The sequence below is a fragment of the Athene cunicularia genome, assembly GCF_003259725.1.
Source record: "Athene cunicularia isolate RWA chromosome 9 unlocalized genomic scaffold, athCun1 chr9_part1, whole genome shotgun sequence".
Classification (NCBI taxonomy): Eukaryota; Metazoa; Chordata; class Aves; order Strigiformes; family Strigidae; genus Athene; species Athene cunicularia.
This window is the reverse complement of record NW_020799110.1, coordinates 10,684,470-10,711,048: the sequence shown is the minus strand read 5'-3', so window position 1 is coordinate 10,711,048 and position 26,579 is coordinate 10,684,470. Positions and strand designations below refer to the sequence as shown.

The window sequence follows — 26,579 nt, the reverse complement described above, 5'->3', positions numbered from 1 at the left end:
CGTGTTGCCTCATACCACTGCAGAAAACTGATGAACAATTCCCTATTTTTCCTAAGCAATAAATTTGAGTAGATCAGCTTCTTTTTTTTGTTTGTTTGTTTTAATTTGTGCAAATACATTTATAAAAGGCAGGCAACTGTTCCAAAGTTCGTGGTGTAGGTTAAAACCATCACTGTTCCTGCTCGTACAGGGAAGGGTTAAAGGTCTGCGTGGCATCACCTGAAAGACTTCAGATAATGGCACAAATCTTTGGAGAAAATCAGTTGTTTGAATGTCTGTATATCTGGGATTTGGGCTAGAATTCAACTTTGCCTTTCATACACTAATGAACAGATGACTGGTAACAGTGGTGTCTTGTTACGGGTGTGATGCTATGGCTTCTCAAGTAGAGAGACCACAGGAGGCTAATGCAGTGGACAAAGGCTGGAGAATTGCTACTGTTTGCTGTGGCATTTCTGGACGAGTTGCTTCAGATACAGACAAACCACCACAGAAGGAACAAACTATGCTTGTTAGTCCATTCCTTATGTCTGCCTTGTTTAGTCTAAGAAAGCTCTGTGCTGTATATTGTTCATTTTTCTACAGCTATTCTAGGTCAGAATCTATGAAGAGGCAATGGAAGTGGAAGGCTGGGCTCTTACATGCTGCAGGAGGGAGCTGCTGAATCTCCACTTGCTAAATGCAGGTTTAGTGCATCATCTTACTAGGTAACTACCAGTTCAGCAACTTGTTGCATCCCAGAATATGTGAAACCGAGAGCCCAGCAACAGGATCCAGCTGCCTGAGCCTGTGCTCCTGACTGCACCCATGCGTTCCAAGTGTGTGGCACAATGTAGTTCTGAAAGGGCAAAATACGGTGGCTCTTGGAGGACCACCTGTCTTTATGTCAGAGCTAATAAATAGAGCGTTTTCCATCTATGATAGAATCTGTGGACAAAAGCAGCTTTTGAGTTACTATGCTTTACTGAGGCTCTGTCTTTCTCTGGACTCCCTTGGTCATGGTGTGCAGCTGATGTGCTGCAGACTGGCTTCTGGGGCTTTGTCTAATGTGTGATGATAGTTTGAGAGAGGGATACTCCCTAAGGCACATCCCCTGCACAGCATGAGCCCTGACATGGTTTGAGATCAGTATGCCTGATGTAAGAAGTTGCACATTACCATGTCAGTCATTCTGGGTCCAGCTAATCCTGCTGATTTTCAGTTATGTAACTACTGAAATGCATTCAAATCTGCATCCCAGCATTTCATTTTTGTACATGTTCGTTTTATTTTTTTTTAAGCTGGCTGTCTTAATGTTGTAACTTTGCCACAGTTGCTATAAAAGTGTATCTTAATACTCTAATTTTCAGTGGAGTGAAAAGGCGTTTCCATGTATGTAGCCTTAACTCCTAATGGTTTATAAGCATGTATAAGTGTGTGGTCTATGATGTTCTTCATGATTCTTTTCTAGTTATGGATCGAAATAGAAGTATATGGGAATGTGAGTACTTGGCAGCAGAGTAGGAAGCCTTAGGTGTTTGTAGGAGCAGCATTCAGATGTTAGATCTCACTCCTACCCCAGTAGCTAGCTGCTTGAACAATGCAGAGGACTGTTGATCCTAAATTAAGGTGATTAGTCACCAGCTGATGTGAATTCAACATACACATGGATCTTCTCTGTACCTTAACTAGAATAAATCTATAACTAGAAAACAGGGCTGTAGCTAGCAGTGTGGAGTGGGTCACCATATGTTCAAACTAGTGAAACAGAAGGAGAAGAGCTGTAAAGCTCCGAAAATGCGGTTTGATGGACCATTAAGCCAAAGGCTTCAGCTTGAGTCATCTTGGTTTACAGGCAGTTAGTGATAAACAGTTGAAGTGATGGGCTTTGCTCTTAAACTGTGTCCTGCAGTGAGCTATTAGCCCGAGGAAACTCAAAAACAGTGTAGGGCAAGCTCCCTAGAAAAGGCTGACTGTGGAGAGGAGCAGAATGAGTCATGGAAAGCTGATTGAGCAATGCTGGGAAGCTTTCTGAGTCATGTTGCTTATGCACAGCGAGCAGATGAACCCATCTCCTGTGGTGGATTTCTTCTTCTAGGGCCTTCTGATTCCAGCAGCCATGAGTCACTGAATATCAACCTCAAATTAATTTAAGCTCTGTTCCCTGCAGTTCTTAACCATTGCAAGCACTAGGATCTTTTTGTTTTCAAAGCTGATCTGAAAACTATTCATTATTTAAAAACATGTGAAAGATCATAGCCAGTTGGGAACTGTACCACTAAAAACCTTGTTCTAGTTGCAGTGTAACCTTGAAATAGTTGGGACGAGTATCTGTACCGAAACACAAATGAGGATCAAAACAAAGCAGGCTTATTTTCACTGGAGCCACTTCAAGGAGAGCCAGTGTCATTTTAAAGAGCCGTTCTTTTTGTTAAGCTTTAAGCAACTTTCTTTTGCATGCTGCCCTTTGTATAGCTTTCATCTCATCTGTTCATATATCGCTGAGCTAGTCATCCCACATCTTGAGTTTCCAGCTGTGTGGACATGCTCCCATTAGCTGATGAAAGTAACTGTAGTGGGGAGGGAGTGCGGTCGCTCAGATCTTGTGTCTGGGAGGGATGTAATGCAAGGCTTGAGCAGGAGACTGGAGTGTTGTTGGTGTTCCCTGAACTTCCATTGTGGGCAAACTTGGTGAAGGCTGGCTGAGAGACTGGCACTGCACCGAACCAAACTTGCTCTAAGCTGCGTTGGTGCTGTCTATGCTTGTGACACTTGGAACTCTTCAAGATGCTGGACTGCAGAAACCCAGCAGAGCAAGGCAGATCTGCTTTTAATTGTGTACTTGAGACCTCTTTGGTCCCTGATGTCGTTAGATGGGAGTGCAGCAAAAGGTTTATACTGCATGTGTCCTTCATTACCACACGGACCTGATGGACAGCTGGTACAGTTGGATTTGTCATCTGAAACTGTTGCCTTGTAGTCACTGTCCTTAGCCCATGTGACTTTGCTTGGTACCTGAAAATACTATGGATTGTTTCACACAAATCAGGTTGAATAAATTGCACTTAAATGTGAATCCAGTTTAATCTATAGAGTTGTGAAATTGTGTGTGTGTTTTTCAGGCTTGAGGATAATCAACTGGTATGGAGGCAAGCTGCTACTACATGTGAAATAATGCTAGTGCTTATCTCTCGGGTGTATTTATGCTGGTAGGCTGCTATTATAAAACAAACTGTCAGAATGGTCCTGATCCTGTGGCTACATCTTTAGTAAGTGAGGCTGCCACCTCAGGTGTTAACCAGGGGTTCACGTAGCACAGAGCCAGTCCCTATCTGACTTCAAGCAAGTTGTTCACGTAGAATTGCATTGTCAGTGTAGCATGGCTAGTATGCATCAGCTGGTTTGTGTCAAATCTCTCTGCATGCTCCTAGTTTGTAGCAAGTGAGGATTTGCACCAAGAACAATCCTGGTCAGTAGTCATGGGGGGAGTGTGTCTAGATATAAAGGTATTAGTAAGGACAAAGTAGGTTAAAAATGGCATAGAGGTTCAGTGATGAGACTATATAATGGCACATTAAATTCAAGGTACATAAATGTACAATGGTGCATATAGCAGGTGGGTGGATTAGGGAGCAAAAGCAATTTCAGCTTCACCTGTAGTGTAGTTAATCACCTTGAAGACTGATTTCAGTGTGATCTTGGAGTTACGATAGATGATGAAATTGTTAGCTTCTTGCTGAGTGGTGGTTTTAAAAATGTAAGATATTGAGAATCGCTAGGAAAAGATCAAAGCAGCATGTGTATGATTGTCATGTTGTCTGTATCGTGGTTTGCTTACATGTTGAATAACTTGTGCAGTTTTGCATTCTCGTCCAGAAGGAAAATGTGTAGAGGAAGGCACTGAGAAAGACCAAAGCATAAAGCAGTTCTCCTGAACAACTGAGTAAGGTGGGAACATCTCATTCTGAGAAAGGGGCAGTGAAGCCAGTGGAGGAGATCTGCAAAATCCAGAGTGGCCTGGAGATAGGGTATGGGGGCTGGTTCTTAACTGCTTCTTCCTGTACTTGAACTGAAAGCCATTAAACAAAGCTGGGAAAAGGAAGAAAAAGCAGGCTTAAAACAAAAAGGAGAGTGTTTTATACAGTAGTTAAAATGCTGTAGGCTTTTTTGTTTTTTTTTCATGGGATGCTGCTGATACAGAGATTTGAGAGGAAACTGAGCAAATACTTTAAAGAGATGGATTGAGAGTTCCAAAATAAACAAGCCATTGCAGGGGAATCTCCTAGGGAGTGTCGTATTGACCTGTCTTTCCAGTTACCTGACTGTCCCTTCACTACGTTGACAAAGCATTTTTTTAAAGACTAAAAGCTCTCGAATCATGCTGTATCTACTCTCCATCTAATGTGTTTTTACTAACATATAAGATAAGCAAGCAGTTGACCCTGCTTGCCTAGTACTGTGATGCAGTTAAAAATGCTGATATTTTTGCCTGTAACTTGTGAAGCTATTGCTTAGAATATGTTCTAACATATGAGAAAGCATAGCCTCATTATCTCGGTCAACATTAAAGTTTGTAGATCTTCCCAAGAGAAGACTTCTGATTTCCAACATGAAGCTTGATCAGCAGTCTTCTACATGTTTTATAGTGATGTAGTAAATATTCAAATCAAGGCTTTCTCAGAAAGCGGTTGGCGTGTCATGCTAGCAAGGGGCTTTGTCTTGTATATGCTGTCTGTCTGATCCTGTTGCTCATCAAAGCAGACATTTCCTTTATGCTAAAAATAATGAAACAAATAACTTAAGCAGCATTAAACCCGAGAGGGAGATTAATGGGATTTTTTAAGACTAGGATGTGCTTTCTAGGAATCTTCTGGGAAGGGTTTGTAGGATTTATATGATCCAGCTTTGACCGGTTGTGTAAGCTTCCAGGAGACTATTCTATATAATGCAAGCCTTAAAGAGGATGCAGGAACTCTTCTTCACCTTTGGTAGCAATAGTCCATATCTGAATGTGGAAGCTGGCACCGTAGCAGTCTGAAAAGACGTCCTTGTCTCTTACACTAATTAAGAATGAATTTTCTAGAGCAGGCAACAAGTTGCTTTTATTGTCCTAATGGTTCTCTTTTTTTTTTTTTTTTAATCATTTGGCCTGTGTGAATTATCTTTCAAGTGTTTGTTGAATTACAACTTCAGCATATGCCAGACTTGTTGGGCAGCTTATACTCAAACAGATATTCTCCATGTTTTGGATTCTAGCCCTGCACATTACCTTTCAGTGGCCTCCTGCATGCCTGTTAGGGCTGTTTGTGTTCCATGTAAGTAGCCATGAGTCTGTGGTACAGCCACTTCCTTAAATCTGAGAACCCAATTTTGTTCCGTTGACCAATGGACTGTGTCTGTCTTCTGGCCTGGGGATGCTGGCCTTGCTGCCAGCCACACTGTGTAGCTTCAGTCGCTACAGGTGGCTTTTCCCACTCTGTAACTACATGGGATTCTCAGACTGTGTGTTGCCTCTGTCGTAATAGGTTTGGTTACAGAGACTTATCCTGGAAGTAAATGAAATACTGTATCCTGAAGTTATAAAGTGTCACTAATGGGAATGGAAGTAAAACATATTTGAATACTTCTGTACTAGGTGGAGTCTCAGACATCAAAAAATGTTGATGACAGTGCCCCACAAAGCCACTGACAAGTGGCAGGAGGCAGCCTACTAGTAGCCAAAGACACTTAACCAGCAGAATGTGAGAATAAAAGCCAGGAAGCTCACTGTTGAGCTTTGGGAAAACTGCTCATCTGTCTGTTTCTTGCTATTGTGACTTAACAGCTGACTTTTTGATTATTTGTTCCATTTAATGAGCAGAAGCAGCCATCTGCTAGCTGAAGACCCATGGCAGAGAAGTATGTGTAATGTTACTCTCTGAGGACTCATTAGGGGTAGCTAAAAACGTTGGTGTAAAGGCATATGAAATTTAAACTTCTTTTTGTGTATTTCTGAAATTAAAAGTAGTGGCTGCACTGTAATTTTCTTTCTTTGTAGTTCCTTCAAATAAGCAGCTACTTTAGTTTCTTGAGCATAACTTCTAGAAGGGTATGTTACTCTCAGTACTCAAGGTTTCTACCCTGGAAACTCTTTTGTCCCTCTGTGTGTATTGATTTTGTATTCTTTTTTGCCCTGACCTTTGAGCTGGTCAGGTCACACTAACTTTGGTTTTGCTGTGTTCTTGAGCAAGCACATATCAGTTCACTGTCAGCATGTGTCTGTCTCCAGGCTAACCTCTCCCTGTCCTTTCCACCCGCCCCAGACAAGTGGGTGTAGGCCAACCCACCCTGACAGCAGTGTGGAGATGGTGGTTATCTAATGCTCTGCAGTGACAAAACTGAGAAATACCTATGTGATCAGCCCAAGACCTAGTCATGAGGCTTGCCCTATTGCATTTGTTGTGCTCTTGTATGGACTAAGTCAAGTAGTTGCTAGGTATTATGCGTTGGACTTAAGTGAATAGAATGCATATGACAATAGGAATGGGATCTGATGGAGTAGCTGTGTATTTAAAAAGTCTTCTGCATCAGTGTCTACTAGCTTTGTAGTTCTCTTCAAAACAATCTTCCTTTGAAGAAAGAGAAGACTGGCAGTTTAAGAGGGTAACTTCCGAGGCACTAGCCCCCAGTGCAAGTGGGTCATGGTTGAGATCTCCCATTCCAGTGGCACCTTGTGGCCCAACTGCTCTCAGTTTGGATTCTGAATTGTTACTCAGTACTTCTGCGAGGGATCAGCAAAGGCTGGAATGTTGCTATATAAAAACTATGTACAAGTTGTAATAAACCAAGGTGTACTTGCTGCTAAGAACTGTCTGCTGTACAGTGATAGGCTTGGTGACACCTCAAACAATTGTGTAAACTGTACAAAAAAACTAGCTATGAATTGTGTCCAATTTGTGTCTTGGTCATTGGGGAGATAGACATTTTTTAGGAGAAATAAATGATCTTTGATTTGCTTGTAGTTCCAGGCCTGTGGTTTTTCTTGCATTCAGGGAGTAGGCCAGTTACTACTAATACCTGAGGCTTGATCCATCCATGCTGATGGATGGAATGAGAATTAAGCCTACATCTATTTCAGTGCTCATTGTAAGCTTAAGTTCTGGCTGCAAATTGCAATCGCATTCAGAGCCTCATGTGTTACAGGATACATGGCAGCTGTATGTACTCACCTAGACCTAAGCTCTCGAGTTGTTTCAGGCAAGCTCAGGAAGTCACTCAGCTGGGCCTTTTGTCAGGATTCCTGCAGTGGCTTCTTCCATCTGGAACAAGGCAGTTGGTTCCCAGTGGGCTTCCTTGTTGAGTCCTTGTAGAGCTGCCCCTCAAGGGCACACGATAACAAACATGAGGGAACACTGAGCCTGAGAGACTGGCGTGTAGTTAGGGCTTAGGTTTCTTGTGGTACATACAGTCTGTACTGTGCATTGGAAACACACTTTTCCGTATAAAATCCCAGCAGATCAAAGTGTAATCTATGACTGCATCAATAAGGCTACCTCCCTCTTCTCCAGAGTAAAACACTGTTTCTTATAATCCTTTAAGGAGCTCTGTACTCTCCTCTACAAGGTAAGTGTGAGGCAGACAGTTGCTTCCAGCATCTGAGCTATTCCTGAGTCTCTAGTTGTCCTTGTGGGCCTCAGCCATGTGCTAGCCTGGCCAGAAGTAACAAGATAAATTAGGTGAAGTAGCCCACACCATCAGACTCAGGAATATTTCTGAGCATGTCCTCCACTTGTCCCTCCCTGCAGTCTGGAGTTCATTACTTTTGTGGCATCAAGATGTGTGCTATAAGGTCCTCACCACCACAGGTATTGTAACAGTCATCTTCTGGTTTAGGATGTGTGTGACAAAAGATGTTTGTGCCCTGGCTAGTAGCCAGCAGGTGTCAAAGTCTGTTCTGGCTGTACCGCTTGTTGCCATGCAGCCTACTGATATATGACCTCTCTTACTTCAGGTATTAAGCAACATGGGAAGAGAAGACTAAAATTCCATCATGATCGGAGGCTTATTCATCTATAATCACAAAGGAGAGGTTTTAATCTCTCGAGTCTACCGGGATGACATTGGGTAAGTACTTCTATTGCATCCCTGGTCTTTGCATTTCTGTCTCATTTTGGTGTGGACAACAACCCAGAGCTGCTTTGTTCTGCATTAGCTGTGCATGCATGTAAGACTGCAACTCAACTTGCTGCTCTAGGCTTAGTTCAGATAAAGAAAAGGCATTTGTTAAGCCCTGGTCACTTACAGGTAGTAGTAAAGGATGGCCTGCAGGCAAACATGGGACTTTCTTTTGGATGGTAGAGATCTGACTGTTACTCTGTACTCTAGATGCTTCAGCAACATGGACTCCCACTGTGGGAGTCTACCAGCCTCACTGCAACCGTTAAAACTTCACAGTGGGAGCTGTCTGCCATGCAATATAACCAGGACTCTTGAATTGGTTTCAAACACACATGTCTAGTGTCAAGTACAGGCATGCTTAAGACTGTCTGTGGTCTTGGAAAGTTATGTCTGCAGGCAGCCTCATAGTAACCACGGCTGTATGCTTAAAGCTGGCATTCTGTCCCCCAACTTTGTATGGCAGCCTTGTTTGTAAAAAGCTTAGATTCATTAGGTAATTAAAGTTGTGGGAAGCACTGAAAGCCTTTGGTAAATTGTAGGTGTCTCGTTGCACTTCACACAAGTGTTACGATGCTTGCTTAGACTGGATCTGTACAATTCCTAGGCTGCTGGTTCCTAGAAGGGACCTTAGTAAAAATTTGGTGTCTTACAGGCAGTGGATAGTGCTATAAGGAATCCAATATCGAGTGATGATGCAGCTTGGACTGAAAACCTTACGTGGCTTTCTTGCACAACACTACTCTTCATAGTGGGTTTTCATTGGTGTTACGCATTAGGTGGAAGTTAGTGATTGAAGTTAATAGAGTTAAAACACAGCTACTGGAAGCGGGGATTTGGTAGGTGTTAATTCAAAGTCCAATGAGAGAGTTCATTCTGTCCAGTTTAGGAAAAAATAGTTTGTACCAGGTCTCCACAATGAATAGTGGTAGGATGTGCTGTGAAATAACTTTTTGCCATGAATTACAAAAAACTTTGAAGCCAGACTGCCTTCAGACTGCTCTAGTCTGAAGACCATGTTCCTTCTGGTTATAGATTGTTCGGTGGAGGTTAAAAATTGAAGTAGAACTAGTAGCTAGTCAAGGCTTGCACAGTTTTGTTGATGGAATAGCAGTCAGCATGGTGTCTGTAATAAGGCTTCACCTAATGAGCTTTATATTTCTTGGCTTGTACTAAGTCGGAGTAAAGTAGCTGTTCTAAGGCTGAGTTATTCCACACAGAGCTGAACCAAGGAAGCATTGTATTTCTGAAGCAGAAAACTACTGACTACAAAGCTTTGCCTCTCCTCTGCTATACTAACTCATTTCAGTCCTGAATACTCATTAGCTGAAGCTCTTCAGAGCAATTCATGTGCCAGATCTGAATTTGTAAAGTTCCTCTAATGGTTAGGTATCACAGTGACTGAGCCAAGCCAGTCTGAATTATGGACAAATTTTGAGAATATGTTGTGTGGGAGGCTAGGGACACTGTTACTGCAGTTTCTGGTGAAAATATTTTTTTGTGGCCTGCAAACTTAAAGCACTTAAAGATAGGATTGCTTGAACTTGTTTATTCAGGAAGGCCTTTTAATTTAAAGGGCATTCTGGCTGTGGAGATGTGAACTGGGGAGTCAAGTAGTTATTTTTAATGTAGTGATCTTCCATTACTTTTTGTCTTGGCTCATTCCTCTTATACTGACTTGTGTTCAGTATGTGATAAAGTACTTCCTACTGGCTGGCCAGACAAAACTAGAAAATAGGATCAGGCAGGAAATCCCATCTTAACTTTTTCATTCGTCAAAAGGTGCCAAAAAGATTCAAGTGTTTTCTCTAGGACTTCAGGAGTCAGTGTTCTCTTGAGTGAAATCCTCCATTCAGTTCTTGTGAAAGTGTCAGTCTTGTGACTTAGGTGGAGCTAGTGCTGGCTGTTAATCAAGCTTGCTCCCCAAGGTATTGGAATCCTTCTGAAACAGGCCTTCAGATCTGGTTTGGAATTTTTTGGATGTGTAACCTTATAAAACAAGAGGCCTTAAAATGACTGGATCTCATCTGGTGGTGTAATCAAGTAAATGAGAATCTTGCTGTTTCCTGATCTGAACATTAGCACCAATACCAGGTCTGATTAAAAGCTTTTAGTACCCTAACCTTCAGAGGGAGGCAAGGAAAGGAATAGCCCTGATACTGTAGCTTGTACTCAACTAGTTCTGTCTCTAACCGAACAACCAGGTAATGGACTTCTAGAACTATAGACTCTACAGTTCTTAATTCCTAAACAGTAGATCTGAAGTGCTGAGGGTTGAGCCCATCCAGCTTGTTTGGAGGTAGGTTGAATGGGAAATGAGCATAGCTGCTGCCTGTCTTCAGGTGATTGACCCTTAAGACTTCTTGGTCTTGGCACTTGCCTTTGGCATTCTGAAGCCTCAATATGTGTTGTGAGAGATTAAGTTATCTGTGGTTATGAGAGCCCCTCCCCTTCCACAGTTTAAGGCTCTAAATGAGCACAGATGTTAGAGCAAAGTGATGGTCAATGAAGAAACTCTTTCCCTTTCCTTTGTTAAAGGCAGAAGTACCACAAAACTTGAACATTCTTTGCTTGCAACTTAGAATGGCTTTAGTGCATGCAGTGCATTCGTCCATACAGCAGCTAGCTGCATGCATAAGCAGCCTCTTAAAAAAAAAAAAAAAAAAAAAGAGGCAAAGCATTATGCATTTAATTCAGGATACCATGGAGGGCTCTACTGTGATCTTCAGGTGCCTTGTTCTTCAGTGATGTAGTCACTGGGAGAAGCTACCTGCATTTAAGAATGTAGCCATTTAATAAAAATAAGCTATATGAAACTGAGCAGCTTACATGACAAACTGCATGCACTTTAAATGTAATAGGCGTATGGTTTCTGAGCTTCTAATCATCACTTTGGCTTCATGGCTCTTTATCCTTAAGGAAAAAGTGCAAGCTGGATAGAGCAGTGTCTGAATCTGCAGGATGTGCCCTATCTCTCCAGATGTGCTCCAGCTCTATCAAACTTGCTGTATTTCCTGTTGGCTGGACTAAGCCAGAAAGCATCAACCCAACAGCTTCAAATAAGTACTGTCATCGAAATGCCCACTCAGATTTGCAGCCCTGTTCCAAGGCAGACTGGGAAGAAGACACCTGATAACTCTATGGTCCCCAGGCGATGCCTCAAATCAGAGCTTTGGGGTTTTTTTCCCCTCCAAGGCCTGCTACATGTATTTCCAGAGCAGACTGGGTATCATTGATGTGATGTGGATGCAGCTCATCTGGACTAAATGCCCAGTTAGCCCTAAAATTCAGCCAAACACGAGTCTGTCCATGCTGGCAGCCTGACCACGGCATGTCAGCGTTGTGCCTTGCAAGGGCTTCATTGCTGCCACAGCTTGTTACTGTCCATCCAATACCACCTTGGCCTTTTGTGCCCAGGAGCAGGGGGAGGGGGTCCTGTTTGGTCTCTTCTTATCTCTTTGGATTCATTGTGCCTTGTGTGTGTGTTTCTAACCCTTTCTCTTGTTGCTGTCACTCCTCCTTTCTCCGCTGGCGCCATTTCTGTCCATCCCATCTCATTGGCTGCTGTAGCAATAGGTAAGAGACGCGTGGTAGGCCATGACTGGCACTGCACAGTGGGCAACTGGTTTGCTAGAAAAGCTTCACCAACCTGAGGCTTCTCCTCTAGCATGCACCAGTCTGGTTGCTGGTTCTGGTACTAGTTCTAGCGGGTTAGAACTTGAGGCTGGGAGGGCTGATGCTCCAGAACAAGCGGAACTTTCCTTGCCAGGCTTACTGGAGGGGAGGAATGGGGCTTTTAGATATTGATATTTTGTAGTAGATTTAATTACTTATAGAAAAACTAAAGTAGGAATTAAATATTAACTCAAACTCGCAAACCTTCTGGAGCAATAAAACCTTAGAAGTATATGAAGGCCAGAATTTTGCTTGTGGGGGAGCGTGTTTACTGATGAAGCTTCTACATATGTACCCAAACCTTCAAGGAGCAAACACATGCTGTGGTAGTGTATGTTCCTTTGAATATCCCTTATTTTCAAATTTAGAACCATCTGTTGGATGGATGACAACCCTCAACGCTTACAAGCACTTGTATGCCTGTATCCTTGCTTGTGAGGTTATTGTTACTGTCTGCTTCTCAAACATGGTTCTGCATAATCAGTACCATGGCCGTGATGCTGCATTCAGAAGACCCCCTGTTCCACATAGTGTCTGACAGTATGAGTAATAAAGCACAGCTAGATGGGTCTTGGCTTGGTGTGTAGACTATTGCTTTAAGTCTCAGTCTTGTTATATAAAGCACCCATGCTTCGTTCTTCCTGTGTTCTTAGGATTGATGGACTGTAACTTAATTCAGGCAGTTTATCCTGACTTACAGCTACAGGATAAGGAAACTCTGGTGTGGAAGAGCTGGCATCTAGAATGCCACCCAGATGTCCTTGTTTACCCAGGAGGGATTTGTTCCCTGTCAGTAGTGACTAGACGGTTTGGATTAAAGATGGCAGCAGCTAGGGGAAGCTTGTGCAGCACTTTTTCAGCACTGTCCAGAACCTCTGTCCTGTAAGTAGTACTGGACCATCCAGTGCACTTAATGCAGTGCTACTAACACGTTGCACTGTGAGGACCCTAAGTCTATGTGCAAGAGAAGTCTCTGTTCTGAAGCCTAGCAGGCTTGAGAGGACATCTGTAACTGGAAAGCCAAAATATTCCTAATCCTACTTGTTGCTTTGAGCCTGCCCTCAGTGGTGCATGGGGAGTGGAGGTGAGGTGGAGCCAAGAACTAGAGCTCCCTTTTGTGGTGTACCTGGGCACTGACATCTGTCAGGTGACCTGGGTAGGTTTTGCTGTGTTTTTCCTCAGTGGTATGTCTGGGTGGAACTGCCATCGACAGATATCTTGGGAGACTACAGCTTGCTTTGGGGCAAGAGTATAAAGACCTGGGCATGCAGAATAGACAGAAACTAGATGTTTGGTCAAAACTGAGCTCTTCTTTGAGCCATAAACTGCTACTGTGTTTGTTCCTGGCTATGGCAATCAATAGGTAGCGCTAGCAAAATTAGTTGAAGTGGAGGTTCCTTTGCCATCTGACTCCAGGTGAAGGTTAGCTTCTCCTTTTGACTACAGTTACACTGTAGCCAAAATCTCTTTAGAGACCAGTAGCACTCTGTCTCTCCTTTAGTTTGTGCAGAATTTATTGTCTGACTCTGCTCAGAGCCTTCGCTTGTCCCTCATAGAGACATCCCCAGGCACCCTTCCTAAGTGAGCTTGGTGTATGTAGTTCAGCGTCTGACTGTAGTCGCATAAGCAGAACTGTGCAGCCAGCTTATTTCCACGTACACTGTGCTAACTAATCTTGCTGGTGATCTCGTAGGCGGAATGCCGTCGACGCCTTCCGCGTCAATGTCATCCACGCACGGCAGCAGGTACGCTCGCCTGTCACCAACATCGCCCGCACAAGTTTCTTCCACGTCAAACGTTCCAACATCTGGCTGGCTGCTGTCACCAAGCAGAATGTCAACGCTGCCATGGTATTCGAGTTTCTCTACAAGATGTGTGACGTGATGACTGCCTACTTCGGGAAGATCAGCGAGGAGAACATAAAGAACAACTTTGTGCTGATCTACGAGCTACTGGATGGTGAGATGTTTCCCTATCTGTTATGTGATACTGCACTTGGCCATTCTAAAACCCTTAGCTTGGTTTGATGTAGTAATAATCCTTAAAGTATTTAACATGTGTGACAGGGTTCAAAATTAGTTGTTCTGCTTTCTAATGCCACCTGTACTGGAAGTGTGGATAACATCTCAAGCCCATAGCCTTGTGTTGATCGTGGCTCGCTTTGCTGAAGTGTTGGGAGCTGTGCACTTGTATAAATGAAGCAGCTGGTACTGGAGTGGATCCTGTGTAGACGTAGGGCTGTTACTGTACTGAGGTATATCAAGAGGGCTATCATTAGCACCTCTAAGGCCAGCCATTCCAGCTAGTGCCTGGGTGGCTCTAGCCCTGTGTGGTAGCAGTCACCCCAGGCTGCAATTGGTTGCCACTCTTGGATTGTCTCTTGGGAGAAGTTCTGAGACAGAAGGAAATCAATACAACCGAACCTGCTCTGTCCCAGCCCTACCTCCCCCAGCAACACAGCTCCAAATTTCACCACATAATAATAATAGTGTCCCTTCAGCTGCTCATAATATCAGCCTGCCTGTGGAGATTGCCCTTGAGCTGTCCCTGTTTAGCATAACGAGCACTTTGTATTAGTTATGCTTCAGTTTGTTTTCCAGAGAAGGCACCACATGTGTGTGTCCTGGGATTCTTAGCCAAGGGTCACAGTGACTGATGGTTTCTCTGTTCCTTCCGGGCAGATGGAGAGACCGCTGTTTCTCTGCTTTGGTCAGTCACTGCTGCTCCCAGTAGGCACAGTGAAATCAAAACCTGCCAGTGTGGTGTTACTCAGTATTCATGCTAGTGGTCTTCTCTCTCTTTTAGTTACTTTTTAGGGGAGTGAGTGTTAAGGGCACTATAGTTAACATCTGTTTCTCTCTCACACTCATCATCCTGCAGCACCACTACTCTGCTGTTATATTTTTCTAGGTTTTGATTTTTATTACGTCTTCATGCAAAAATCAAAACCTAAAGAAAATGCTGCGTAGATTGTTCTGCCGTAGGATAAACCCTCATTGTAGTCCCTTGGATGTTTTTAGAAAAACTTCCATTTTCCCTGTGTACATACGTGGCTAGGTTAGTTGATATTTAGTCCTGAAATGCAGTTGTATTAAAACCAGTCAATCCATCAGTTGGACAGCTTTTCATCACTTCTCCTCTCCAAAATATTCACTGGTAAGTCAATTTAACAAGGCTGTTTCTTTTCTCTTGGTAAGGAATGCTCCAGCAGCTTACTCAGAAATTGAACATACAAGCACTATCTGTGCACTAATTGACTCTCTCTTTATAGGAATGGTTAGCACAGTTGGCATGTTTATATCTTGCAGGTCTAAACTAACCTTCTTTTACCCTTCTGTAGAAATCCTGGACTTTGGCTATCCTCAGAACTCTGAAACAGGGGCCCTGAAGACCTTCATCACTCAGCAAGGCATCAAGAGTCAGGTAACCAGAGGAGTTTTTGGTACAGCACTGCTCTATATCAAACTACTAGTTTTCTGTAAGCCTGTTCAAGAAAGCATGGTCTTAATTACCAAGTAACCATTTGACCTGTGCTGAGTGGAGGTGCCCGAGTACATTGAGAACACCCTGGCAGGGATGCAGCTCAGTGGCATCTCGCTCTAGGTGTCTCTGCACTTGTGTGACCTCATGTTCCCTGGTATGTGGTAAGATGCAGGAGGGAGGGCCTTGAGCTCAGATAATGGCAGTTCCTTGCATGTAAATGATTGCTGGCTTCAGGCTCTGCTCTTTGTTAGATACTGACAGAGAATAAACAAATTTACCTGCTGAACCAGGAATCATTCTGTGTGTGAATCTTGCTGAGCAGGTCTGTTTTCCACCAGCCTTCAGTGCTTTGAACTGTCAGGCTTTTCTGCCTGCCTTGTAACAAAGTATTCTTCAGCCTTGAGGATCTTGCTGTCAGTCAGGAAACTGATGTTACTCTGATGCTGCCGGTAGCATCTTTGCAGACCGGCATCAGTACGGCCTGAGCTTTCTTATGTTAGAGATGAGAATCTCTACTGTGCCTTTGGCAACTTAATAACCCTTGCAACAAAGTTTACATGGAGGCAGAAGATAAAGAGCACCAGTGGAAAAAGACACTTAAACTGGACTGTTCTTGGGAATGTCTTTTAAACTTGCTGTAATCCCACTCCAGGCTAGTCCTCAAAACTAGGTTTCCCATCTTGGACAGCTCATGCTCAACCTCTGAAACCAGAGGACTGTTACAGTCACTGTTTCTTGTGTCCCCAAGGAATATTGCTCACCTTGTCCATCTAACACAGCTATGTAACTCATAATGAGGACTTAGCCTAAACCTTAGTCCTCTCCCCTGTATAGCAGGTGAGTCAGGAGAAAAGCTGGGAATAAGTTTGTACTGAAGCTGTCTGCAGCAGGGATATGGGTGAAGCTTCAGCCCCAAGGTACAAACAGAAGCAAAGTGCTGAACAAGAGCTTGCCTGACAACCGTTCTTGTTTAGGATAAGCAGAAATCAAAGCCTCTGGAGGCTGTGTTTTAACTCTTCATCAGCACTGACTTCCTAAGAATTCCTTTTTAAACTTTTAATCTAGTAGTGAGACTAGCTGCATCCCTCAAGAAGGCATTGAGAAGCTGCCTCTGAGCAACATATTTCCTGCTAGAACAGCAAACAGTGTTTTGCAAGAGGACATGAATATAGCAGTGGCCAGATGTGAGTGCATCCGGTCTCAGTCCCCCATCCCAAGCCCTGGTGTAAATCACTCTGGCTTTCTGCAGTCTGACATTTTGGGCAGTCAGCACTCAAGATAGCTGAGTCAGCTCCTGTTCGTAGGAAAATTCAGAACTAACCACCACCCTCACTTCCTTCCCTAGCTCTTTTTTTTTGCTTTTTGTCTGTTTTAACAAACTCTTATGCTGTTTATGTACAAACCACTGTCACAGCATCTTGCTTCATTCAACAGCAGGTTTAGTCCTTCCCTTACAAAGAGGAGTTCAGACTTCAGCTTTACATAAGTAAGCAGTTAATCTGCTCTTTGGAATTTTGTGCAGTCCAGTTCAAAAAGCAGAAGTAATCCTTTCCAGGCACAGTATGGCAAGGGCAACAATTGAAACAGTACTTGCCATATTTCCTTGTCTGCTCTCTCCTCTGGTACATCTAGCCTCCAACTCCTCCTTCACTTAAAACCAACTTCTGGCAGGTATCTTGGACCAAAATCTGGGGCTGGCTGGCCTGTCATCCATGTTCCCTTATCTGTGCGTAATTCCTGATGGTCCTTTCCTTGGGCTTGTGTCCTGCTGAATTTAAGAAGGAAAATCCAGTTATGGCAAACTTTCCAAACACAACTTTTAACCTTTATTCTCAGTGAAAGATTTGAGGTGTGCCGAGCTGCTGCACTCTGAATGCCCACACTGTACGTCTGCAGTGGTCTTCCCAGGGCTGGTGATCTTGGAATAGAGGATCTGCTTCATTGTTTGTTTGTTTTTAAAGTGGGTTGAATGTTGCTGCGCTGCTTGCAAGTACTCCTGTGCTCTGGGAAAGGGGTGTTGTGGCACATGGGTTTTGAAAGCTGCTGGTGTACAACATGGTTTCAGTTCTAGTCCCTACCTGTGAAGTAGCCCACTACTCAAACAGCAGATCTGCAGGCCCTAGTGGTGTCCTGTATCAGAACTGACACAAGCATTGGCTCAGATATCTTCCTCCAGCAGAAGCTAAAGCTGCTCTTACAGCTCGAGGTGGGGCTGTGCTCCATGTACTTCCTTGGTTCTCACTCTTCAGATCTGTCAGCATCTGTCCAGACTTCATTAATTAGGTGAATGCTGTAATTTTCTTCCCCTCCAGGTGCTTTCTGGGAGTGTGAATTGGTCAGCTCTTAGTTACAGTGTTTTCCCAAACCTTAGAGGTACTTTAGTGCTAAAATGCTAGTGCTACTTTTTGGAAGTGAGGAGAGGGCTGCTACCAGCTGCAAGAACCCAGGAAACCTGCTGGTGACTGTTTGCATTTAACCTAGTCAGCATGCTGTCAACTGAGTACAAGTTGGATATTCTTGTCCCATTTTAGCTGACTTATTTGTCCAGATCAGGGAAGCTCCTAGTCCTGAGAGATTTCAGACCCGAGTGCCTTCCATCCTTCCCTTAAGGAACACTCATGCTGCTGGGTGATAGCTTCAGCACTCCCCAGGCATCTGCTTCCAGATCCATCCAGTCACTTTCTGTAGGGACCATAAACTCATAGTTCGTGGCACTGCTGGTGTTGCAGGCACTGTCAGCACATGATCAGTGTCCCTCTGGAAGCCAGAGAACTGGGTTTTACGTCCACATATGCCTCCTTCCTCTTAAACCTGAACAAAGCATTGAGCAACGAAGATAAGGAGGCTTTTTTTGTGGGACAGACAAGGGAGGTACTTTGTACTACATTGAGCACTTACCTAGGCAGTTCTCAGGGGAGTATAAAAACCCTTTGTCTCTTAGATGTTACGATAATGGTTTTGCTTGCTCAAGGAGTGACCATGTCTGTGGCAAGATCATGTGTGAAACCCAGGCACTGCTGGTTTAAAGCTGAGATCATGTACTGCCACCCTGTGGGCCCCCTGCAAGGCTGCTGCGGCAGAACCCGTTTTACAGAGTCACCTAGGTTGGAAAAGACCTTCAAGATCATCCAGTCCAACCATTGACCTAACACTGACAGTTCCCAACTACACCAGATCCCTCAGCGCTATGTCGACCCTACTCTTAAACACCTCCAGGGATGGGGACTCCACCACCTCCCTGGGCAGCCCATTCCAACACCTAACAACCCGTTCTGTAAAGAAATGCTTCCTAATATCCAGTCTAAACCTTCCCTGGTGCAACTTGAGGCCATTCCCTCTTGTCCTATCGCTTGTTACTTGGTTAAAGAGACTCATCCCCAGCTCTCTGCAACCTCCTTTCAGGTAGCTGTAGAGGGCGATGGGGTGTCCCCTTAGCCTCCTCTTCTCCAGACTAAACACCCCCAGTTCCCTCAGCCCCTCTTTGTACGACCTGTGCTCCAGACCCTGCACCAGCTCTGTTGCCCTTCTCTGGACATGCTCAAGTAATTCAATGTCCTTTTTGTAGTGAGGGGCCCAAAACTGAACCCAGTAATCGAGGTGATTTCTGTGTTGTGTAGTCATTGTGGTGGAAGAGGCAGAATTAACAAGGATATAACTTTATACAGGACCCAGATTTAAGATGTCTGCAGTCCTGGGTGCCTGGTACTTCTCATGGTCTGGGCATCTCTGCCATGATAAACATCCAGGGCTTGCTTTAGGAATGGAGCGTGATGAGTCTGCTCTGTGCAGGATCATTACTGGGAGCGGTATCTGGCTGCTCTGTCACTCCCTCTGCTCTACCTGGTGTTTGGGTGGTGCATAATGGGCCAAGTCTGAAAAGCCATTTCACTGCTAGGAGTACTGGTTTTCCTGAAGGGTGCTAAAGGTCAAAGCCCCCCAACTTGTTTGTGCTAATTAGCTACATAATTAATGATGAGCCAGCCTGCTTTGTTCCTGTCCTGACATAGCCTTAAGCCTAACCTGCTCTTTCTCCCTTCCTCCCTCTTCTTGCTCTTGACCCGCTTGCCTGTTAACCCTGTGTGCACTGCACTTGCTGTTATACATCTACTTCTTGACTTTCTGCGTGTGACTGGACCCCGCCTGTAGCATCAGGTAGGAAACCTCCCTGTGCCTCTCAACACAGTCCTTAGTGCTCTTAAGAGGCTTAGAGCCTGAACGCTGCTAGATGCATGTTAAGTTGGTGTTGGTGTGTAATTCTGACTGCAGTCATTAAGCAGCAGCTCTCAGGGACTAGCTGTCTTGTGGCCCTGGGGTTTCATGTTGGATAAGGGTGTGAACTGGCCTGTCAGCTGCTTCTCTGCTTAACATGTGGTGTTCTGAGACATGATTTGAATGTCATCGGTGGAGCCCGTGCCTCCCTGCACCAAGATGTAGCCTAATGGACTGGCTAACAACAGGGGAGAGCGCTTCTTGCTGTTATGACCAGTTTTTAGTTAGGCTTAGATTTTGCTGTAGAGAATGACCAATTCTTGGGGGCTGTGACAGTATCCATATCTAAGTGTCAAAAACAGTTGTGTGTAATAAATAGCAAGCAGTTGCTCTTAGATTTAGAGCAAGGTTTCTTAGTCTTTGAATTTACCTAGAGGTCTAAGATGTGATTTCTTCCCTTCAGACTAAGGAAGAGCAGTCCCAGATCACCAGCCAGGTGACTGGACAGATTGGATGGAGACGTGAAGGGATCAAATATCGTCGCAATGAACTCTTTCTTGATGTGCTGGAGAGTGTGAATCTCTTGATGTCCCCCCAGGGTAAGTAGGAGTTACTGAGCTGGTATCCTTCTCACCTTCAAGGTTTTTGAGTGAGGACTTGGCTAAGCGTTCTGAACTGTGCTCTTCCCTACACCAGGTCAGGTTTTGAGTGCCCATGTCTCTGGCAGAGTGGTGATGAAGAGTTACCTGAGTGGAATGCCAGAGTGCAAGTTTGGCATGAATGACAAGATTGTAATTGAAAAACAGGGCAAAGGGACTGCGGATGAAACGGGGAAGAGGTAAGAGGCGTTGGGGTGAAAGCCACTTGTCACCAGGGACTCTTACAAAAGGGCAGCACTTAATAGCTTTTGTGATCTGACAGACAAAGCTGATCTGTCCTTCCCTTCAGATGTTACTACTTTTCTCTGGGTAGGTCAGTTGTCATGCAAACTACCAGCCTGAGGGCCTCAATACAGAGGGCTTCTCTGCAGCTCTTCGAGTATTAAGATTAAAACATATTATTAAATGTGGAATTCTTGCAGCTGGAAACACTTCCCCAAGGTGGATTTTTGCAGAATTTGTGTCTCTAGCAGTTCTAGTCAATGCAGAGACTGTTACTCATAGGATACAGTAGTAGTGCTCCTGAGGAACAGTGAAGGAACCCCTCTGACCATAGCCTGCCCTTCCTGGACTGTTCCCACAAACTAGAAGAGCTGACAGGCTAACACTGGGTAAGCCCCTCCTGCTGACACATGGGTGGTCAGGACCCTGTGGATCAGAGGCTCATCCCTTCTGAGAGCCCGGCTACCTTCCTTCCCAGCCACACTGCAGTCAGTACCCACATTGAAGCTGAAAACGGGTCTTACGCCTTTTCCAGCCTTCCTGCTTGGGGTGAAAGAGGTAAAAGCTAAGGGACTGCCACTTTTCTCTCACTAACCATTTGCAACTCAACTGTGTTTCTCTTGGTTGTGTTTGTTTTTTTGCTGACCCCCAGTGAATTGGGAAGGTAGATAATCTGCTTCAGCTGTGTGTGCACTCTGCTCTCCCCCTGTCTTGCTTTGTGTGACTTGTGCATGTAACCTGGATCTCGGACACTTTCCATGATGGTTCCTGTAAACGGAGCTGAGCTGCTATTTGCCTTTTCTCTCAGAACCAAGCCAAGAGCTATCACTTCACTGTCACTTTTAAGCCATCTTTCCTGTACCTGAATCTAGCTAGTAAAATGGATGAGCCTTGGGTGGCTGCCCAGTGGGGGTATACTGTAGTGAAAATGTCATCTGCTTAGACCTCTGAAGGGTCAGTAACACTGTCCCAAAGCTTCTGTGCCATGAGTACCTTTACTTGTATATGTGCTGTTTTCTTGAGTTAAGAAGCAAGATGAACAGGGACTCTTGCTAGGTAGTTCTCACTAGCTGTGGTTCTCCAGTAAGCAAGAGCTTGGTGGTGTTACTTGCCAGAAGCATTTAGTTATGAGGTGACCAAAAGGGACAGCTGCTGCCAGTTGTTTTTTGGCATCTAGCACATGGCAATGCCTAAACCCCAAGTAATGCTACCTGAGACCTGGAGCAGTGCTAGGCAGCAGGGCTTTCCCAGCAGTTTTCCAAAGAAACAGGAACTAGTTGGCTAACACTGTCATCTGGACAACAGATTAGGAAAGAGTAACTCCTGCAAACTGCACCACTGGGTTGTGTAACTAAACAACCAGTCAGCCTGGGGTCAGTCTGCTTCCCATTTCTGCAGGGAGTGGTGGTTCCTAGGAGAGCAGAACCTGCCTGTAGTGCTTATACTATCTCTGCTCACTTGTGTGTTTGTCCTCTTGCTCCCAGCAGTTGAGGCAGCCTAGATATCACAACGCTGCACCTTCTCTACACTGTGGCCTCTGCTGTTGCCACTGCCTTCTTATTTTCTGGTCCCTCAGTAGCTGAGAGATTTCGGCTGACCTCAGGACCTGTAACAAGGAAGGTATTTTTCAGAGACTAGAACCCAGCACAAGTCCAATGCTGGCAGGTTAGGCTAGTGCACCTAGATGGACAGATGGTAGCTGTGTGGATTTTTTTGAGAAGTGAGATGCAAATTTTTATGGTTGTAATATTGTGGTCTTTGGCAAATCAGTTCAAAATCAAACCACCTGCTAGCAGCGTGGAAATCAACAACTGTTAAGAGATTTCTGAATGGGAAGGCCCCAAACCTGGCATCTCCTGGCTGTGTGGCAGTGGGATAGCTTTGTGGACAGGAAAGTGTTTTCTCTCCTTTGAACTGTGCTGCAAGAAGACTTGGGCTAGCAGAGTTGCCTTCGCAGTACTGAGGTGCTGCTGGCAGACAGACCCAAGCATTGTGTTGCTGGCTATGACAGAAGGGTGCTCCTCTAATCTCTCTCCTCTTTGGGGAGAGGAGGGAGAGAATTCTTTCAAACAAGCTTCCTGAAATATGATTTTTGTGGTGGTGAAAGAAGGAAAGACTAAGCCAAGAGGCTGCTGTGCCCTAAATCTCTCCCTGCCTCCCCATTTCTTGGACACCTGCAATGGCAACATGCTCTGTAGAGTAGTTTCTGCCTGGGCAGACTTTGACTGCACCAAGATACCAGGGCTGCAGCCTGCACTTTTTAAACTGTGTCTTGTGTTTTTAGCGGCAAACAGTCAATCGCCATCGACGACTGCACTTTCCACCAGTGCGTGAGGCTCAGCAAGTTTGATTCTGAGAGGAGCATCAGCTTCATTCCGCCAGATGGAGAGTTTGAGCTCATGAGGTATTGTGGTGGGGGATGAACAGGCTGGTGTTGGCATCTGCTCGCTGCTACAGGAATGTTGCTGCTCTCAGGCAGCCTTGTAGCCCTTGAGCACTTTGCAAATACACGCTTGCCTTCTTGTTTTCAGAGTGAAATCTGTAGGGCATCCCACAAATCCTTCTGTTCCGAATGTGGTAGAAGCCCAACTGCATGATTTTCTTTGCCACGACTATAGTGTTGGATGTGGCTTTTCTCACCCTTTGGCTTGCTGTATCTGTTTTTTTAGTGCTTAAGACTGGTGTTCTTGAACAGGGTTATTGGCGGGAACCAGATAAAAAACTTGGGACTCAAGAAACCATCACTGCCCTGCAGTAACACTGATCTTACTGCTGCTTCCTTCTGGGATGGCTCCCTTTCTGGCTGATGTTTCTCAGCTGTTCCCCATATGCAGAGGCCATCTCTTTAGAAAAGTGGTACAGTTTGAGGCTGTAAGGGAGTTAAGTCCTCAGAGTTCACTGTTACTTCCATCCATACAGATACCGAACCACTAAGGATATTATCCTTCCCTTCCGTGTGATCCCACTGGTGCGGGAAGTGGGTCGGACCAAGCTGGAAGTGAAGGTGGTGATCAAATCAAATTTCAAACCTTCTTTGCTGGCCCAGAAGATAGAGGTAAGAGAACAATGGTCTCCTGTGCCTAGGAATTGTGCCTCTTCGTTATGTCCCCTGCTGCGAAGTGCTCACACGTGAGTCCTCAAGCTTGAATGAGATCCGAGTCAGCTGCATGCCCCACATGTGCGGTGTTGCTGTGCTGTGGAAGGGAGCTGCTGTAGTGAGGTGGAGGTTGTTTTCGGTTGCACAGCCACCCTGGCAGAGGGCTCGTTCCCTGCAGCAACTGTTCACCTAATGTCTTGGTCCCTGTGAAAAGTTCCTGTTCTTCTCTCTGCATGACCTGATGGTATGGCAGACAGGCAGCAGGTTATGAGCTGTGTCAAGACAGGCTAAAGGTGACTTTGCAGTTTAGTCTCCTAGGAAAGGCTTACTGCTGTAAAGCTAGGCTGTCCAGAGCCTGGTGCAACCAGACCTCCCTGGCCAGCCTAGCATCCTTCCTGAGCTCATCTGCTGGACACTAGCCAGGCTTCCTGCAGCCTGAACTAGCGAGCTCTGCCCCGTTCCTCACTGACTGGTGTGAATTCTGAAAATGTATTTGAACCTTCAAAGCAAAAAGCTGGAGATCTAGCCTACAGTATCTTATGGTAGCCAATGTTTTCTGGGCCCTGAGATGGGGGAGAGAAGACTGAGGGGTTCAGGACAGGTGGCCTTCCCCTGAGACTGCACAGTGTATTCAGGGAGCCGTTTCCTTGGCCCCGCTCACCAGACTCTGCCTTCCAGGTCCGGATCCCAACACCCCTCAACACCAGTGGAGTGCAAGTCATCTGTATGAAGGGGAAGGCAAAGTACAAGGCCAGTGAGAATGCCATTGTCTGGAAGTAAGTGAGCATGTGGGCCTGGGGTGCTGCAGGGCTTGGGGAGATAGAGTTTGGTTAGTGCTCCTGGCTGCCCTGAGCAAGTGTAGTGAAGGGGAGAAATAAGCTCAGGTACTTTCTCACTTCTGGGCTTTCTCTGATAGGATAAAACGTATGGCTGGAATGAAGGAATCCCAGATCAGTGCGGAGATTGAGCTGTTGCCCACCAATGACAAGAAGAAGTGGGCTCGGCCCCCTATCTCCATGAACTTTGAGGTGAGTCTCTGTCTGCCTTCCAGGGTGCAGCTAACCTCAGAAACTTTGTCAGTCCAGTCCCTTCAGCCCTCGTGGGAATTGCACAGGTTGGAGTGCTCACTGTCCCAAGCTGACATGTGACTCTTCCTAACATCAGGCCAGCCAGGTGGCAAAGCTAATGGAAGAAAATGACCCTTAAAGCTACTACAGTCTGTCACTATGCATGCAGGGAGTAGGGAAGAGAACAGGGGCTCTTGGTGTCTGTTTCTAGATGCACATGTACAGAGAGCATCTTACCCCTCTGTTCCAATGCTCTGTTGCCTTTCCCTTTCTCCATAGGTCCCATTTGCGCCCTCTGGGCTGAAGGTGCGCTACCTGAAAGTCTTTGAGCCAAAGCTGAACTACAGTGACCATGATGTGATAAAATGGGTGAGGTACATCGGCAGGAGCGGGATCTACGAGACCAGATGCTAGCCCCAGCAGGCTGGCGGGCTCCCTCTTCTCCAAGCCATCCTCCGCCTCTCCTCAGTCTTCAGCTACGTTCTGAGAAAACATCTGCCTGGCCCCTCTACGCAGATTGGAAGACCCTGTGGCTCACCTTGGGAGCAGACTCGCCTGCCTGTGCTCAGTTACCACCCACGCTGCAGCTGAAGTTCAGAACCCAGTCGCGCGCAGGGGCGCAGTCAGCCTCCTGCTCCCCGTCCCAGGGTGGGGAAGGGCTAGTCTAACTCCCATCCTCTCGTGATCTTTCTAGGGAACGTCCACCATTAAACTCCTCTTCTGTTGGTGTCTCACTACTTGCATCATATCCTAGTATTTTTGAAGTTCTTGTGCATATGTACTCGTAGAATAGACCTAAACATAGACTGGACAAATCTGAGTTGAAGTTACCCTGGCTTCTGTACTAGCTATTGCTGTTGTGGTAGATGTTGCTGGCCAGTCCGAGATGCCTGGGGTGGTGAGTTTGTTGGGCCTCCACCAGAGGAGATGGTGGTCTCACCAGATCTCACCACCACCTTATATTTCTTGCAAAGTCGTCAGTATAGAGTCCTGCCGTGGGAAGGTTTGTGACCAAAAAAGATGAGGGTTTAGGCTCTTGCTGGTGTGTAGGTGGGTGGCACAGCATTTCAGGTCCTTAGAGCACTTACCCCCACCCACCGCTGGCTCGAGCCAGTCTGTCCTTTCCGAACAAATTGGAAATGTGTCCCCTCTGGCCTGGAGAATGCGGGTCAGCTGAGCTCTGTCAGGATGTGAACAGGGTCTGTCCTCGGGGAATCTCAAATGTGGTTGGCAGTAAGAGCCCCCTGCCCCAGCCTGCCCTCTCCACACTTCTACCGAACGCTTCTGGGCCATAGGAATGCTGCTGCTACCCACAATCCTGCTTCTGGTAGTGTGGTCTCCATTTTGTACACTTTGTGATTTGTCCAGCTCTGAATCTAATAAAGTATGTAGAACGGAGAAGGCTACCTGCACTGCTGTTTGGAACTTGCCGTGTCGGAGCCTGGGCTGTGCTCTGGGCCTGTGCTAGGGTGTCTCCAGGCTTCCTTTTGTTGTTTCCCTAGCCCTGGGAACAAGCGAGGCTGTTGTTTCCAGCACTGCCAGCGCTCTGGAATCTCGCATTCCAGCTGCCAGAGCTCCCCCTGGGAAAGGAGGGTGCTCTGAGCTTTCCCCAGGGCTGGCTCACTGACACCTCCAGTGGTCTGCCCTAACCCTTGCTGCCCTCTTGATGAGGTGCAAGGGTTCTCTGCAAGTCTGGCTTTTCTGCCCACGCCTGGCCTAAGTGAACCTTGGTGGCTTTTCCTTGTGAGCAGCTGAAAGAAAAAAACCCACAAAACCAAACCACCAAAAACCGCCCAAAGACGTTTTCCCTTTTGATTTTGGCTTCTGGAGGGTGGGGGCAAACCTTTCCTTGGCTCTCTGACAGTCTTTCACCTGTGGGCAAGGGCCGTGCGCAGACCACAGCGCTCTGTGCCGTAAAGCATTCACCGAACTGCTCTGAGAGCTGGAGCTTTTTATTTCACTTGTTTTAAAGAGGAAAGAAGCGCCCGCCCTCACCGCCGGCGGATGGGGGAGCAGCGCTCTGCCCGGGGGAGG

The 26,579-nt window shown here is 45.7% G+C and overlaps 1 protein-coding gene across 9 annotated transcripts; it reads left to right on the top strand.

Annotated features, from left to right (window-relative positions):
* The first annotated feature begins 588 nt into the window (after positions 1-588).
* On the top strand, positions 589-25,946 carry AP2M1 (adaptor related protein complex 2 subunit mu 1). 9 transcript variants are annotated; one of them, XM_026854630.1, is made up of 14 exons: positions 589-707; positions 7,970-8,082; positions 11,704-11,709; positions 13,502-13,767; positions 15,149-15,231; positions 19,438-19,443; positions 19,964-20,099; positions 20,197-20,338; positions 21,034-21,045; positions 22,666-22,785; positions 23,301-23,436; positions 24,157-24,254; positions 24,395-24,506; positions 24,825-24,959. In XM_026854630.1, the coding sequence occupies exons 2-14, from the start codon at positions 8,009-8,011 to the stop codon at positions 24,957-24,959; spliced, it is 1,326 nt and encodes a 441-aa protein (XP_026710431.1). In that variant the 5' UTR covers positions 589-707; positions 7,970-8,008. The 9 variants fall into 9 exon arrangements, with proteins under 9 accessions (XP_026710431.1, XP_026710433.1, XP_026710432.1 ...); XM_026854632.1 differs by lacking the exon at positions 11,704-11,709 and having other exon boundaries at positions 24,825-25,946; XM_026854631.1 differs by lacking the exon at positions 589-707 and having other exon boundaries at positions 7,967-8,082; positions 24,825-25,946.
* The last annotated feature ends 633 nt before the right edge of the window (positions 25,947-26,579 follow it).

Bases quoted from the DNA above. Each gene is read 5' to 3' on its own strand.
- AP2M1 (XM_026854631.1), top strand. From the start codon at position 8,009: ATGATCGGAGGCTTATTCATCTATAATCACAAAGGAGAGGTTTTAATC. The intron at 22,786-23,300 runs GTATTGTGGTGG...CCATCCATACAG, and splicing joins GGAGAGTTTGAGCTCATGAG to ATACCGAACCACTAAGGATA. The intron at 24,507-24,824 runs GTGAGTCTCTGT...CTTTCTCCATAG, and splicing joins CTATCTCCATGAACTTTGAG to GTCCCATTTGCGCCCTCTGG.